General features: G+C 52.6%; 1 protein-coding gene across 4 annotated transcripts in view; it reads left to right on the top strand.

Moving 5' to 3' along the window:
- The first annotated feature begins 978 nt into the window (after positions 1–978).
- Positions 979–17438, top strand: part of NLRC3 (NLR family CARD domain containing 3) — a 31060-nt gene continuing 14600 nt past the window's right edge. For 3 of the 4 annotated variants that reach the window (XM_043914152.1, XM_043914150.1, XM_043914149.1), the window contains exons 1-6: positions 982–1937; positions 11951–12043; positions 12786–12847; positions 13093–13294; positions 13392–15141; positions 16129–16215. In XM_043914152.1, coding sequence (XP_043770087.1) covers positions 13117–13294; positions 13392–15141; positions 16129–16215 — 2015 coding nt within the window. In that variant the 5' untranslated portion in view covers positions 982–1937; positions 11951–12043; positions 12786–12847; positions 13093–13116. Of the gene's footprint in view, positions 1938–11950; positions 12044–12785; positions 12848–13092; positions 13295–13391; positions 15142–16128; positions 16216–17438 lie in introns of all 4 variants that reach the window. The other variant, XM_043914153.1, reaches the window with a different exon arrangement.

Here is a 17438-nt window from a genome sequence, read left to right as displayed (position 1 = left end):
ACGCCCACGCTGCACTGTGATGTGATCTCCCAGGTGGGTTCGACTTCCTGTGGCCTGGCCTCGGCCGGGACAGGGCCACTCAGGGCAGTCGAAGGAGGCCCACAGCCCAGCTCGAGCCGGGCCCAGGCAAGGGGGCCCCGGGGGCCTGCACAGCCCCAGAGAGGCCCCTGCAGGCAGGAAGCTTCAGGCTGTGGCCAAGCTGGGAAGGGCCTGCTGGTGGACCTCAACTCCGGGTGGACGGAAAGGCCCACAGTGAGAACCACCATGGGAGATGCCCACCCAAAACACACGAACACCCCAGAAGAGCCAGGAGAGGACCCCAAACTTGTCAGAGCAGCAGGTGGAGGCTGCCTGGGGTCCGGCCCTGCCGGCCACCGGCCATCCCTTTAGGGGTGGGTGGGCGATGGGGGAGGGAAGTTGGGGGGCAGTGCCTACTTGGGGTGATCCCGAGATCCCCACAGAGGATGCTGTTTCTGCTCGCGCCCAGGATCCTGAGCGGTGGAGGGAGGAACAGAGCGGCCTCCCAGCCTCTGCAGCGTGACAGGCACCCCCAGGCCCCTGCGGTTCCCACATCCTGTGGGTGCCTGCTCTCAGACGCCTGGGCTGCACCACCGGACAAGGCTGCAGCCACCAGTCTGCACTCTGCCTGCCTGCGCCCCAGGGGCTCCTTGAGGGCAGCCTCTGTGTGTTCCCCCCAGCACCCAGCCAGCACGTGAGACAGAGGGAGGGACAGGAAGGGTGGCCAGGAGGGTGTCCCTGTACAAAACACTTCCAATCTGCCGCCCTGGTTCCCCTCTCCCCTCCATCACCCACGCAGCTCTTGACAACACATGCCCCCTCCCACCTCCCCTCACACACAAGCTGCTGCAGGCATCTGAGCCTACCACCCTCCCGCTCTGCAACCATCGCTGGCTCCCACCTGCTCGCAGAGGGAAGCTGAGGCCCCTCCCATCACTCTGCCCCCACATCATCACCTGCTGCTCTCGGTGGCTTCCCATGGAGTGGTTTGCTCCCTGTCTGCACCAGAGGATGTCCTGTATTTCTCCTCCTCTGTAATTTTTCTCACGTTCACGCTGGGCCGTGTCCTTCCCCACTGAGGCAGCCCGTGAGCTGAGGCCCACCTCCAGGGGCCTGAGTGAGCCGCCACAGCCCGGTGTTTCAGGCGCAGCTGACTTGCCTCGGGGACAGGAAGACACTGCGGGGCACGGCTGCAGCAAAGGTGCCTGCTGGGTGCTAGAGAGAAGGAAAGCGGGGTGGGGGTGGGGGAGGAGGGCGGGAGGATGCAGCTCCAGCCCTGTCCAGGCCCGCTGCCTGCCATGCGGCCTTGGGCAAATCACTGAACGCCCCACACGTGCCTGGTTTCCCACCACCACCACCACCCCCAAAAGGCAAAGGTCTGCTGACGTGAGCCTGTCTCCTCTGTAGCCTTGGCTGCACCACTTGCCCCTGAGCCTCAGGTCTGCAGGGGCACTTGGTCCGTGGAGCAAACCCTGGCAGCAACCCCTGCCTCTGGCCTTCCGGGTGATGACAAAGCCAGAGAGCTGGCCCGAGGCAGCCACGGCTCACTCATTTGTCTGTGAGGCTTGTTGGCTTTTGAAATGAGACAGGAAGGAGGGCTGAGGTGGAGCCCGGCACAGGAAGAGGTGAGGAGCCCCTGCTGCCGTGACAGCCGGGGACTCGGGGGAGTGCAGGAGCTGGCAGGCCACGTCCCTGCTGCCCTGCGTGGTCAGCACCGCCCGGTCCCTCCAGACAGGGCTTCACTCCTGCCCTGGATGGATCCTGAGGGACCCGGCTGACCGGCTGCAGAGATTTCCAGGACATCCTCCCCTCCGCCCAGCTGCCTCTGTCCACTGGAGCAGGGTGAAGCCCAGAAGTGCCAGGATGGAGCACCCCTAGTCCCCTGGTCTCGGCCTCCCTGGAGAAATGAGGCTCGGGAGGTAAGTCGAGTGCAGGACGGGGGAGGAAGAGGAGACAGCTGACAGGAAGGACCATGACTCTTAAGGCCTGAGCTGCCCTGCAGAGGGCTGGCTGGGGCGGCTCCGGTAAGGTGTCCCTGCGGGTGCCGGGAGCTGCTGAGCAGGACGAGATCACAGTGTGGATAAACAAACACATGCCCAAGGGCAACCCACCACGGGCCAAGGCGACAAAGCCCAGCTCCCCAGGTAGCAATGACAGGACGCAGGGAGGAGCAGGAAGTAGCTGGAGAGCGCTGCCGGCAGGCAGAGGTGATGCTGAGCAGGGCAGCCCAGTGGTTAAGCTTGAAATCAGCGGACCTGGGCCCCATCCGGGCAGCCCTCTTCCTCCCTTAAGATGGAGGGGACAACACCAGACCTGCCCAGCGTCCTGAGGACCCAGGGAGGTGGTGCAGGTGGGGTGGGGTCGGTCACCCAGAGCCTGCTTCCTAAATGTCACCCTCATGTTGGGTGAGCAGCCAGCAGGGGCCTCACCCAGCTGCGCCCACGGATGGAGACGAGGCTCATCATTTCAAGAGGGACAGTAACCACGGACTCCTTCTCAGAAGAGGCGCAACAGAGCGGGTCCAGGGTGGCTGTTGGCCTGGGGTCCTCTCCCATGGCCAGGATCCTGGGCCCCAGGCTTCCTCCCTGTCTGCTGAGTGCACCTTTAGTCATTGCAGGCCACCCTGCAGCAAACACCCCTCAGTAGCCACTGCTGTTGGCCCAGGGAGATCCGGGGAATGGGGTGGCTCCTGGGCCACCTGCTGGGCTCCTCTCCTCTGTTCTTACCAGTCCAAAGGTGGAAGCCAGGTTGTGGGGGGCTCTTATCCGAGAAGGGGTGCCAGATGACAGAACAGTCTATTAATTTTGAATCTCAAATTAAACAATGAGGTGGTTTTTTCTTTTAAAGTGTAAGTATGTCCCAAGTATTACATGAGAGATACTAAAAGAATTATTTGGGGACTTCCCTGGAGGTCCAGTGATTAAGACTCTGTGTTCTCAATGCAGGGGCACGGGTTTGATCCCTGGTCGGGGAACTCAGATCCTGCATACTGCACGGTGCAGCCAAAACCCAAAAGAAAAATTGAAAAGAATTACTTGTTGTTTACTTGAAATTAAAATTTCACTAGGTGTCCTGTATCTTAATTTGATAAATCTGGCAACCCTGGGCAAGGCTTAGTGGGGCAAGAAGGATGGGCGTCTGATGAGGAGGGAGTATCTGCCCCAGTGCCAATGGCCAACGGGACCCAGAGTGGGGGAGCTCCCCCCCCCCCCCACTTTCCCAGGCACACGCGGCCAGCCTCTTCCTCCCCACTCACTCCTGCCTGCTGCTGTCCCTTCTTTGTCGCTTGCCTAACCGCTCTCTGGCCCAGGTGTTCTCCATTCTGGCTGCTCATTAGAATCATCTGAGCAGCTTTCCCATGCATCCACGTAGGCGCCCTACCCTGAACCAGTGAAGTCTCTGTGTGGCTGGACTAAGCAGTGGCTTTTCTAAAAGAGTGCTGCAGAGAATGGCCATGTAACCCAGCCACCCCACTTCTGGGCGGACACACGGAAGAGCTGAAAGCAGGGCCTTGAACCGCTAATCTGTCCTCCCTTGTTCACAGCAGCATTGCTCACAAGAGCCAAAAACCAGAAACAACCAGTGTCTGCCTAAGGGTGGAGGCCTAAACCAAATGTGGTCCACCCATAAAATGGAATATGATATAGCCTTAAAAAGGAAAGAAATTCTAATACATGTTACAACATGGATGAGCCTGGAAAACATTATGGTCAGTGAAAGAGGCCAGATGCAAAAGGCCAAGTACACTGCGTGATCCCACTTACATAAGGAACCCAGAGTCATCAGGTTCACAGGAACAGAAATTGGCCTGGTGGTGACCAGGAGCTGGGGAAAGAGGGATGGGAGCCAGAGTCTCTCTTTGGGAAGATGAAGAAGTTCTACAGGTGGATGTTAGTGGTGTTGCATAACACTGTAAATGTACCCAATGCCACTGAATCAAATGGTTAAAATAGTAAATTTTATGTTATGTACATTTTGGTGGTGGTGGTGGACTCTTTGGGACCCCGTGGACTGAGGCTCTCCAGGCTTCTCTGTCCACGGGATTTCCCAGGAAGGGATATTGGAGTGGGTTGCCATTTCCTTCTCCAGGGGATCTTCCTGATGCAGGAATCGAACCTGGGTCTCCTGCATTGTAGGCGGTCTCCTGCATTACAAGCAGATTCCTTACCAGTGAGCCACCAGGGTGCACTTTACCACAATAAAAATTTTAAATTAAAAAAATATACAGTGCTCCAGACAATGTCCTAGAGGCACTGAGCCTGCCCCTTCTTCCACATGGTCCCGAGTACTCCTGGCCACCACCCTGTCCCCAGCAAGGCACAGACAGTTAGTTCTTACCTGGTGAGTGCACCTGGACATCCAATGCAGGGGGCTGTGTCCACCATGGGCCACACCCTGACATTCTCACTGAGAGCAGGACACAGGTCTGGGTGTTCCAGCTCATGTAAGAAGAGGCTGTAGGAGTAATTGCTTTGTTTTCGTTTACATATATTTGAACTTTTAGACAGCTGCAAGCATGCTGCTACTGCTAAGTCACTTCAGTCGTGTCCGACTCTGTGCGACCCCATAGACGGCAGCCCACCAGGCTCCCCCGTCCCTGGGATTCTCCAGGCAAGAATACTGGAGTGGGTTCCTTCTCCAATAGCCGCAAGCATAGCCTTCTCTAAATTGAGGTATAACTTAGCCAGTAAAGTGCGCCTGGGGCTTCCCAGGTGGTGCTAGCGGTAAAGAACCCACCTGCCAATGCAGGAGACATAAAAGACACTGGCTCGATCCCTGGGTCGGGAAAGAACCCCTGCAGGAGGGCATGGCAACCCACTCCAGTATTCTTGCCTGGAGAATCCCAGGGACAGAGGAGCCTCGTGGGCTACAGTCCATAAGGTCACACAGAGTTCGCAACTTAAGCATGCAGTGGATTTTTACTCTGTCCAAATTAATAGGTAGAGGTGTCCAGCACCTTTGAAGGCTCCCTCACACCCCTGTCCAGTCAGAACTACCTCCAAAGGTGACCACTATGTTCACTTCTGTCTTTTCAGATTGGTCTGGCCTGATCTTAAACTCCCTGCAAATGGAATCACAGAGGGTGTCTCTTTTGCATCAGATTTCTTTCTCTCACAATGTCTGTGAGAGTCAGCCATATTGTTGAGGATATCAGTAGCTTATTCTTTTTCTTTATTATGTAGGATTTCATTATATGAACGTTCAAAAAAAACTCATTCTTTTGTTGATGGACATAGGTTGTTTCCATTTTTTTTGGACTTTATTAACAAAGCTGCTATAAATATTCTGATCTGTGGTTTGGTGGACATAATCACTCATTTCTGTTGGGTTTATACCCCAGGGGGAAATTACTGGGTCACAGAAATATGCATATTTAACCTTATTACTAACAAACATTTTTCCAGAGTGATCTTAACTTGCATTTCTCTGATGACTATTGATATTCTCTTTTGTGATATTCTTCAAGTTTTTGGCTCATTTTATCACTGGGTTTTTGTTTCTTACTGATTAATTAATGTGTTTGGGATGTCATCTCCTAGTCAATGGTTTGCTTTCTCATCCTTTTAAATATGTCTTCTAAAAAAAAAAAATGTCTTCTAACAAACAGATATTCCTGATTTTATTTTATTCAGATATTCCTGAATCCCCAAATACTGTTCTTTTCTTTCATGGTTAGTGCGTCTTATGTTCTGTTTAATCTTTACCTAGGCCACGTTCATAAAGATGTTCTCCCATGTTTTTCCTAAGGCTTAACTGTGTCAGCATTCACATGTAGATCTATGATCCAGCTTAAATTAACGTTTTGTGTATGGTGTGAGGTAGGGGTGGTTCCTTTTTCCCACATGAACATTCCATTAGCCAGCACAGTTTAATGCAAAGACCACCCTTTCCCCACTGAACTGCAGTGAAACCCCGTTATAAACCCAGTGATCACATATGACCAAGTGATCGTATATATGTGGGTCGGTTTCTAGACCCTCTGTTCTACTGCACTGGTCTACTTGTCTGCCCTTGTACCAATAGCTATAGCTGTATACTAGATTTTGTGCTTTTTTCTAAGAGAAGTTTCTTTAAAAATTATTTATTTTGGCTGCACTGGGTCTTTGTTGCTGTGCGCAGGCTTCCTCTAGCTGCAACGAGTGGGGGCGACTCCCCAGTTGCGGTGGGTGGGCTTCTCACTGCTGGCTTCTCCTGGCTTGAGGGCTCAGTGGTTGTGGAACATAGGTTTATCTCCCAGTGGAGTGTGGGATCTTACCAGACCTGAGATGGAACCCATGTCCCCTGCACTGGCAGGTGGATTCTTAACTACTGGACCACCAGGGAAGCCCCTATACTAAGTCTTGATACTGTGTACTGTAAGTCCTCAGGCTTTGTTCTTCTTCGAAATGATTTTGTCTATTTTAAGGTTTTCTGTTTATGTTTTACAATCAGTTTGCCTCTCTTCCCCCTCTCCAAAAAGCCTGCTGGGATTCTGATTGGGATGTCAATCTATTAATCTATTTGGGAAAAACAGACATCTTAATAATATTAAGTCTTTCAATCTATGAACATAGCAAATCCCTAATTTTAGGTCTTCTTAATTGTTTTATAGTTTTCAGTGTAGAGGTCATGAAAAATTTTTGCTAGATTTATTCTTATATATTGGATATTTTTATGGCATTTAGAATTTTTACTTTTGATTTGAGTGTTACTTAATAACTAGAAATATAACTGATCCTTTTTGTGCATTGATCTTGTGTCCAGAAACCTGATGTTCATATATTTGTTCTAACAGTTCTATCATAGACTCCTTTGGATTTTCAATATATACAATCATGTCAACTATGAATATTTATCACATACATTTATCTTTTCCTTTTCCAATCTTGATGTCTTTTCTTTCTTTCGTTTTCCCTATTGCACTAGCACCTACTTTATTAAAAAAAAAAAAAGCAACTATCAACCAGAATAGGTTCCCCCTGAGGAGTGGAAGTGAGGTTTATATTTTACTTACTTTTGTATTACTTATGTGATTTTAGTGTTTTACTTTTATAATTCTATAAGTGATCTTTTTAAATGAGGGGAGAGCAATACATATCAGTTAGCAAAATATAAGCAATTGAAATTCACAAAATAAGAAACACTTCCTTAATCCCATTGTCATATATTTCCAACTATCGTCTAGCCAGACAAAAATGGCATCCTATTTTTTTTTTAAGTATCCTATCATAATTCTCCTTTGCACATTGACTTTTTTTCCCACATAGAAATACACAATAAAACATATAGGAAGTTCAACAAACCCCAAGTCAGATTAATCCAGAGACCCACATCAAGACACATTATAATCAAACTTTCAAAAAACAAAAAGAATCTTGAAATCAGCAAGAGAGAAGCAAATCATCACATACAAGGGATCCTCAATAAGATTATCAGCAGACTTCTCACCAGAAACTTTCAGTTCAGTTCAGTTCAGTTGCTCAGTCGTGTCCGACTCTTTAGACCCCATGAACCGCAGCAGGCCAGGCCTCCCTGTCCATCACCAACTCCCAGAGTTCACTCAGACTCATGTCCATCAAGTCGGTGATGCCATCCAGCCATCTCATCCTCTGTCGTCCCCTTCTCCACCTGCCCCCAATCCCTCCCAGCAGCAGGGTCTTTTCCAATGAGTCAACTCTTCGCATGAGGTGGCCAAAGTATTGGAGTTGCAGCTTCAGCATCAGTCCTTCCAATGAACACCCAGGACTGATCTCCTTTAGGATGGACTCGTTGGATCTCCTTGCAGTCCAAGGGACTCTCAAGAGTCTTCTCCAACACCACAGTTCAAAAGCATCAATTCTTCGCCGCTCAGCTTTCTTCACAGTCCAATTCTCACATCCGTACATGACCACTGGAAAAACCATAGCCTTGACTTGACGGACCTTTGTTGGCAAAGTAATGTCTCTCCTTTTTAATATGCTATCTAGGTTGGTCATAACTTTCCTTCCAAGGAGTAAGCGTCTTTTAATTTCATGGCTGCAATCACCATCTGCAGTGATTTTGGAGCCCCAAAAAAATAAAGTCTGACACTGTTTCCACTGTTTCCCCATCTATTTGCCATGAAGTGATGGGACCAGATGCCATGATCTTTGTTTTCTGAATGTTGAGCTTTAAGCCAACTTTTTCACTCTCCTCTTTCACTTTCGTCAAGAAGCTCTTTAGTTCCTCTTCACTTTCTGCCATAAGGGTGGTGTCATCTGCATATCTGAGGTTATTGATATTTCTCCCGGCAATCTTGATTCCAGTTTGTGCTTCTTCCAGCCCCGAGTTTCTCATGATGTACTCTGCATATAAGTTAAATAAGCAGGGTGACAATATACAGCCTTGACGTACTCCTTTTCCTATTGAGAATCAGTCTGTTGTTCCATGTCCAGTTCTAACTGTTGCTTCCTGACCTGCATATAGGTTTCTCAAGAGACAGGCCAGAAACTTTGGAGACCAGAAAAGAGTAGGCTGACATGTTCAAAGTGCTCAAAGAGAAGAGCCATTAACCAAGAGTCCTAAAACCAGCAAAACTGTCCTTCAAACCTAAAGGAGAAATTTTGTGTTTAATGTGACATATAATTCAAAAAAATTTTTTTCATGGGCTGGCCAAATCCATTGACTTGAAATATTATTTTTGTCACATTACCAAATCCCTTCCTATATAAATAATATAAATATATACTTGTTCCTGGATCCTATATTATGTTTTATTGACTTATGATTCTATTTTTGTGCTATCCCACCCTGCTATATACATAGATCAATAAAAATGGAAGATTATATTCAAGAATGCAAGTTCTGTTGGGGAGAAAGTCAGGAAGGGATAGTTAGGGAGTTTGAGATGGACATGTACACACCACTATATTTACAATGGATAACCAACAAGGATCTACTATACAGCACAGGGAACTCTGCTCAATGTTATGTGCCAGCCTAGATGGGAGTGAGGCTTGGGGGAGAATGGATACATGTATATATACGGCTGAGTCCCTTCGCTGTTCCCCTGAAACTACCACAACATTTTCAATTGGCTATACCCCAATACAAAATGAAAAGTTTACAGTCTAGAAAAAAAATTATGGAAATCTAAATAAAGTATAGATTTAGTCAATTAAAAAAAAAATGCAAGTTCTTGCCACAACAAAGACCCGAAGCAACCAAATAAAAAAAAAAGGAATGCAAGTTTGGTTTGATGTTAGGAAATCCACAGGTGCAGCTCACAGTTTAAAGGCAAGATCGGTCACAGCACTGCCTTCTGTGGCTTCGCACACGCTGAGATACGTCCACACTCCTGAGGCCGGTGACCAGGACTCAAGCCCCTCTGACCTTGCCTCCCTAACCCCTCGGTGAACCCACTTGCTCACCGACTGTGCTCCGGCAACTGGCAGGGAAGTCCACTCTGGCCTTGTCCTGCCGCTCTAACACACAGGAGATTTGCGGCTGCTGGTCTCCTGGTTCTCTGCGCGACTCTCTCCCACCTTTCAGATCTCTGCTCATCTGTAGCTTTCTCACAGAGGCCTTCCCTGGCCACTGGGACTCCCCCTGCCCTCCCCCTGGACCCTGACCCTCTCCATCACACGCACCGTTTATTTTATTCAGGCACTAACTGCCATCAGAACTGCCCTGCTTAGTCACTTATTTTCTCCTTCAGCGTCATTATCCTCCACCCCCACCACACTCACAAGGTGAGGACTTGGAGTAATTGTTCACCGTTACATCGCCAGTGCCTGCAGCACACATCAGGGCCCCAGTAAACCTCTGCTGGCTGGATGAATGAATGGAAGTATAATAAATCGTGCGATTAGATCAATGTCGCTAAAAAGTCATTTGCTCATTTAACAGACAAGCCTAGAAGTTTTATAAAATGTGGAAACATACCTTAAGAGGCAGGTAGATTATACAGCACAAGTATTATTGTCAGTGAAGCCATGGTTTTTAGTCCAATTCAACTGCTTCCCGGTCATGCATCCCTGGGCAAAGTCATTGAACCTCTCTGAACCTCTGTGTCCTCCTCTATAAAATGCAAGAAACAATGGTAAGGAGAATTGTTACAGAACATAAGGAAATGATGTGAGTCCAGTACTTAACAGAGGATGAGGAACACAGTAAACCTTCAACAAGTATTAAACAGTGTTAACCTGAATGGCAAGAAGAAATGAGGAATTGAAGGAATCTTTTCCAAGAGGAGAACTAATTAGAAACTGGTCATAGGACTTCCTTGGCAGTCCAGCAGTTAAGATTCCACTGCACGGGTTCCATCCCTGGTCGGGGCACTAAGATCACGCGTGCCACTCAGGGTGGCCGAGAAGTTTAAAAATAAATAAACTTTTAGTTGAAATAAAAGAAACTGGTCACAAACATCAGGTCTAACAGTTTGGGCTAGAACTACTCCTGGGAGAGTCAGGAGTCGGCCAGGGATGCCTGCCACAACTGCTGTCCTGCAGCGGTGCTGGCAGCAGGGTGAGGTCTGGCCACGCAGAGAAAGTGTTCAAAATCATAGTTATGCTTTTAGAGAAAGGATGAAATTCTTTGTATTGCAGTCATTCAAAACCCTAGAGAGAGGGTTTTTTGGTTTTTTTTTTTTTGGTTTATAATTCATTTATTTTTGGCTGTGCTGGGTCTTTGCTGCTGCCGGGGCTCTTCTCTAGGCGAGAAAGGGCTGCTCTCCAGCTGTGGCTTCTCACTGCGGTGGCTCCTCTCGTTGCAGAGCAAGGGCTCTCAGGGCTCACAGGCTTTAGTAGTTGCAGCACAAGCGTCCAGCAGCTGTCACTCACAAAAGGGTCAGGAGGCAAGGTCTGAGAGGCTCCAGAGCACAGCTCAATAGCTACGGGCACACGGGCTTAGCTGCTCCTCGGCATGTGGGATCTTCCCAGGTCACAGAAGGAACCCGTGTTTCCTGCATTGGCAGGCAGATGCTTTACCCCTGAGCTGCCAGGGAAACCCCTCAAAAGCCTAAAGAGAGTGAACTGAAAAACAGTGAAAACTCCTGGGAATACTTAACACCTGGGTGGGATAATGAGATTAAAATACATGAAAACTAATTGTTTTCTTTGACACCAACAAAATTCATAACAACAAGAATTATTTAAAAATACTTAAGACACAAAGAAGAAACTGGCAAGATCTAGATAAGAAAAACTATAGTTTTAGCAAAGGATCTAAAGGAAAACCTCAATAATTCCTCCATTAATCCGTGTACATTAACACAACTTAAACCAGTATCCTAGCCAGTTTCTTTTCCCCTTGGTCTTAACATTTAGAAAAATGAACTAAAAGAGCCAGAAGGGACCTGGAAAGTAGAGGGAGCGTGGCCTTGCCCTGGTCTATTTCTGAAGTCCCAAAGTAGTTCAGCCCAGTTGAACACTATCTACCTCAAGTTTGCTGCACTAACTCTTCAGTGTCACCATGAACTGAATGCTCGGAAAATACCGTTTTACTTATTGCCAAGCTTCTTTTGGGCTTCCCAAGTGCCTCAGCGGTAAAGAGTCCACGTGCCAATGCAGGAGACTCAAGAGACTTGGATTTGATCCCTGGGCTGGGAAGATCCCCTGGAGGAGGAAATGGCAACCCACTCCAGTATTCTTGCCTGGAGAATCCCATGGATAGAGGAGCCTGGCAGGCTCCAGCCCACTGGGTCACAAAGAGTTGGATATGACTGAACACACACACACAAACTTCTTTTAGTATTTTCCAGGTAGAAAGATCCATCCAAGATTAAAATGCCTGGGAAGCCCAATTCAAATCCAAGGTAGAGGAGTGTGTTGGATCCTGAGGGCTATCTCCAGTGGATCTCTCTTAAATGAACCCTATCGGGACCCAGAGAGTTCCAGGGCTGGAGGGTGTGGGTCAACCAGTTTCAAAGAGCCACTGCCACCCAAGGCAGCAGGCGTAGCTTCTGCCCAGCCTCACGTCCTGTTTTCTCTCCTAGACCCGTGGACAAAGGATGGCCAACTCCTGCCCGCTGAGTGCCTGGGGCCCTGCTGGAGGGGCTGCCGAGGGCTGGACACCCTGCCCACTGCAGGTGAGGAGGGGGTCCTCCAGTGCCCGCCTTGGCTGAGGGAGGGACACACGGGGGCGGCCAGCCTTGGCCATGGGATCCACTCCAGTCCCCAGGGAGGAAAGGGAACGTGGGTGGGTGGGGCTTTGCCCCTCAGCGCCCACTTCACTGTCCCCGGCAGAAAACATGCCGCCTGCGGTTCAGCAGGAGCCCCTGTGCTTCCCGGATTCATAGGACACAACAGAAAAGGACCCGAGAGGCTGCTCTGAGAACTAGTCCTCCCCTCCCTTTCCTCGCCTCCTTTCTTTTTAAATTAGCAGACTTTAGTTTTTAGAGCAGTTTTAGGTTCACAAAAGAACTGAGTGGGAAAGATGGAGCTTTCCCTCTCCCCGCCCCGCCCGCCTACACGCGCCCTCCCCCGCCGGAGGGGCACGTTGGTTACAATCGGTCACCCACACGACACGTCACGGTCACCCAGAGCCCGGAACCGGCATCAGCATCACCGTGGTGCTGTTCCTTCTACGGCTCTGCACGAACATACACACCGCTGCAATATCACACAGAGTTGCATCCGCGCCCTGGTAATCCTCTGTGCTCCGCCCATTCCTCCTCCCCAGAGCCCTGCCAGCCGGCACTGTCTCCATGGCTCTGCCTGTTCCAGAAGGCCATGGGGCTGGGACTGTACCGCACGCAGCCTCTCCCCGTCGGCCTCTTCCACCCTTCCCTTCTCGCCGGTGGACCTGTTCCTAATTAGCCCCATTTCCAGGTTACAAATGAGGACACCACGGCACAGAGAGCTCAGGCGGCCTGTCCAGTGTCACACAGACGGTGAGTGGCAGAGCTGAGATTCCAGCCCGGGGTCCCCTGCCCCTGGCGATGCTCCTGGCAGCAGGGCCTACTGTGGCCACCCAGGACCAAACCCGTCCTGGAGGCCAGACCGAGGGCCGGCCGCCCGCCATCCGGGGAGGGAGAGAGGGTGGGCCTTCATCCAACCCGGGCCCCGATGCTCGGTCACCTGTCCCAGGCCACTGGGCAGGACGACAGAGGCAGCAGGCCTAGGCCTCTCTCCACAGCCCCTGGCCGCAGTCCCCGACTCCATGAGGAAGCAGGAGTTGCGCCCGGGCGGGGAGGCTGGCCAGGGCCACGCCGCCAGCTCCCCAGCCGAGCAGGTGAAAGCCCTGGTGGACCTGCTGGCCGGGAAAGGCGGTCAGGGCTCCCAGGCCCCACAGCCCCCCAACAGGACGCCAGAATGCCCGCTGAAGCCCCATGGCAATGGTAGGCCCATGGATGGGGATCCCAGGGCCTTTTCCCCCTCCCCCTTCCCCCTCCCCCCTCCCCTCTCCCACTCTCCCCCATGGCCTCTGTCCCGCAGACTTGAGGATACAGAGGCACCGGGAGGCCCTGCTGAGCAGGACCGGGGGCGGCCCCGAGCTGGGCAGCCCCTCCCCAAGGCTGACCAGCCTCCTGCTGGTGGAGGGCCTGACGGACCTGCAGCTGAGGGAGCACGACTTCACGCAGGTGGAGGCCACGCGCGGGGGCTGGTGCTCGGCCAAGACCATCGCCCTGGACAGGCTCTTCCTGCCCCTGTCGCGGGTATCCATACCCCCCCGCATCTCCATCACCATCGGGGTGGCCGGGGTGGGCAAGACCACCCTGGTGAGGAACTTCGTCCACCTCTGGGCCCGGGGGCAGGTGGGCAAGGACTTCTCACTGGTACTGCCGCTGACCTTCCGGGATCTCAACACCCATGAGAAGCTGTCTGCAGACAGACTCCTCCGCTCCGTCTTCCCGCATGCTGGGGAGGCGGGCCTGGCATCAACGGCGCTGAGCAAAGCCCTCCTGGTCCTGGATGGCCTGGACGAGTGTAAGACGCCCCTGGACTTCTCCAACACCGTGGCCTGCACGGACCCCAAGAAGGAGATCCAGGTGGACCACCTGATCACCAACATCATCCGGGGCAACCTCTTCCCGGAAGTGTCTGTCTGGATCACCTCTCGTCCCGGCGCAGCTGGCCAGATTCCGGGGGGCCTGGTGGACCGGATGACCGAGATCCGGGGCTTCAGTGAAGAGGAGATCAAGACCTGTCTGGAGCAGATGTTCCCCGAGGACCCTGTCCTCACGGGCTGGGTCCTGAGCCAGGTTCAGGCTGACCGGGCCCTGTACCTCATGTGCACCGTCCCGGCCTTCTGCCGGCTGGCGGGGGCAGCGCTGGGCCACCTGCACCGCCACAGGCCGGGGCCCCCGGACGCCGAGCTGTGGCCCCCGAGGACCCTGTGTGAGCTCTACTCGTGGTACTTCAGGATGGCCCTTGGCGGAGAGGGGCAGGAGAAGGCCAAGGCGAGCCCCCGTATCGAGCAGTTGGCTCTCAGCGGCCGCAAGCTGGTGGGCACGCTGGGCCGGCTGGCCTTCCACGGGCTGGTCCGGAAGAAGTACGTGTTCTACGAGCCCGACCTGAAGGTGCTGGGCGTGGACCTCGCGCTGCTACAGACGGCCCTGTGCGGCCGCTTCCTGCAGCGGGAGGAGACGCTGGCCTCCGCGGCCGCCTACTGCTTCACCCACCTGTCCCTGCAGGAGTTCGTGGCGGCCGCGTACTACTGCAGCGCCTCCAAGAGGGCCATCTTCGACCTCTTCACCGAGGGCGGCGTGTCCTGGCCCCGGCTGGGCTTCCTCACGCACTTCCGGAGTGCGGCCCAGCGGGCCATGCAGGCCGAGGACGGGCGGCTCGACGTCTTCCTGCGATTCCTCTCAGGCCTCTTGTCCCCGAGGGTCAACGCGCTGCTGGCCGGCTCCCTGCTGACCCAGGGCGAGCACCAGGGCTACCGGGCCCAGGTGGCCGAGCTCCTGCAGGGCTGTCTGCGCCCTGACGTGGCGGTCTGCGCCCGGGCCGTCAACATCCTGCACTGCCTGCGCGAGCTGCAGCACATCGAGCTGGCCCGCAGCGTGGAGGGGGCCGTGGCCAGCGGGGGCCTGGCCAGGCTGACCAGCCCCCCGCACCGCGCCGCCCTGGCCTACCTCCTGCAGGTGTCTGACGTCTGCACCCCGGAGGCCCCCCTGCCCCTGCGCCTAGGCCCGGGCGTCCTCCAGAGCCTGCTGCCCCAGCTGCTCTACTGCCGGAGCCTGAGGTGGGCGCTGGGGGCAGGGGCAGCGCGGGGTGTGCGGGAGGAGGGTACAGTGAGGACCCGGCAGGCTCCTCCCGCCCCCACGCCCCCCTGTGTCCCGTCTTGGGGCTGCCATCACCAAGGACCACGATCCAGGCGGCTTCAAATGACAGAAACCTCCTCTCTCCCAGTTGTGGAGACTGGAGTCTGAGAGGAAGGCGTCAGCAGGGCCATGCTCCCTGGGAAACCTGTAGGGATGGTCCTTGGGTCATTCATGGCCTTCCCAGCCTGCAGTGTCTGCCAGCAGTCCTTGGCCTGCAGACCCAGGCTCTGCCTCTGAGGTCGCACGGCTGTCTCCTCCATGTCTGTCTTCTCGTAGATCTCTCTCTCTTGTGGGGACACTGGTCCCCACGCTGGGTTACAGACCACCTCACTCCACCATGACCTCATTCTCACTCGTTATCTGCAACGACCCTATTTCCAAAGAAGGTTGCATTCCTGAGGCATGGGGGTGGGGGGTTGTAAACACCAGTATATCTTATACCCCAAAACACTCACTCTACAACACCCCGTATATCACCCCAGTGCTGACAGAGGCCACACCCACTCACTCCACCCTTAGCCTGTCATCCTCTGTCCACTCTCTGGACTTCGGTGGCAGGGAGGGGAAGGCTGGATGACCAGGGTCGCTGGGGACCTCAGAATAGCTTCTATAATCCTTAAAGGAGGGCAGCTGGTGTCCTACCGATACACAGCCCAGCGGGTCAGAAACCCATGGTTTATGCCACTGAAACTCCCCAGTCACCTGGTGGGAGAACTCTGAGCACACAGGTGTCCTGGCACAGATCTCTGAGCCGCTCGGCGGGGGCTTCGCTGGGATGGAGAGGAGGGGGCATGGAGGGTCTCAGCCTAGGTGTCTGAGCTTAGCGCCCACTCTGCTGCCAGGGGCCTCATCCCACCTGCCCACGGGCAGTGGTAGGACCGCTCACTACTGCTGTTCCTCCTGACCAGGCTGGACACCAACCAGTTCCAGGACCCCGTGATGGACCTGCTGGGCAGCGTGCTGAGTGGGAAAGACTGTCGCATTCAGAGGATCAGGTAACACAGACCCAGGAGACCCCGCACAGGGTGCTCACCTGTCTCTCAGGGTCCGGGGCTCTTTTCACATCCTCCTCTCTGCTCAAGTGGCCTGCGGTGCTCTCCAAGAGAGGTATCTTCGGGGCGTGTGACTCGGGGTGCAGGTTGCTTGTTTCCACCCATTCCAGAAAGTTCCAGAGGCCCAGGTACCTCACTTGTAAGAAGAGAGAAAGGACAGGCGAGGGTCAGATGCTGCTGTAGATACAGAACCATTTTCCCAGTACCGTGTGCGCGGATGTACCGCCAGGCCCGGTCCACTCTACACGCCTCCCAGAGTTTGCCCTCGGATGGTATTCTGAACACAGTGTTACATCTTTAAAAAAAAATCCAAACTTTAAAGCTAAAAATTCATATTAATTAAAACGATTTTAAACATTGCATCTTTAATAGTCTAATTAGATGACAGTTTATATACTAACTAAAGAGCAGATCTACATGCTCATGAAATCTCTCCTATAAATAACACATCCGAGTCTGAATAACACCCTGATTTGTAGCCGAATCGATGTGATGACCAGCAGCTGGCTTTGGGAGAACTAGGGAAGTGAATTTAGAGAAAATAAGACTCAGAGAGTAACTTTTCATAAGCCTCACATAAGCTTCCAGCTTTTGAAATCATCTTTATCTGAAAAATACAGACCGAGTCCAGACCAAAAGTAAGTCATTGAGGACAGTGGTCAGAGTGGTGAGCTCTGTGCCTTTGGACAGATACCTTTGTGCCTGAGGAGGGTAAACATGGGGGTTCAGGGTCCTCTGGACCACTCCTCAGTGTGTTCAGGGTACACCCTCTCAAGGTAGATAGAGATGTACATTCTGCTAAAGTCAGCTTCATAACTCAACCATTTTCCTTTCTCACTTTAGAGGAAGGACAGGGGCCAAGGGTGTGCTGGAGCCACAAGTTCATGAGAGCTGACTGTTGGGCTTTCAGGAATTTTTACATGTTGACAGTGCTAGAAATTGGCCATGGTGGGAGCATTTACACCATGGAAATTAGCCAGTGCAACAGATCAGGGCTTTTGTTATTTTGCTTTTTCCTGACAGCTGGTTCTCCAGCACACCCCTGGCTGGAGTCTGCAGTAATTGTCCGTCCTCTCTGCTGCACTCGATTGAGGTCAGACTTCTCCCTGAGGCCCTCTGCTGGGCTTCCCAGGTGGTGCTAGTGGTAAAGAACCCGCCTGCCAGTG

This window comes from Cervus elaphus, chromosome 10 (genome assembly GCF_910594005.1).
Source record: "Cervus elaphus chromosome 10, mCerEla1.1, whole genome shotgun sequence".
Taxonomy (NCBI): domain Eukaryota; kingdom Metazoa; phylum Chordata; class Mammalia; order Artiodactyla; family Cervidae; genus Cervus; species Cervus elaphus.
The sequence above is the reverse complement of the archived record's forward strand: the minus strand, read 5'-3'. Positions and strand labels throughout refer to the sequence as shown.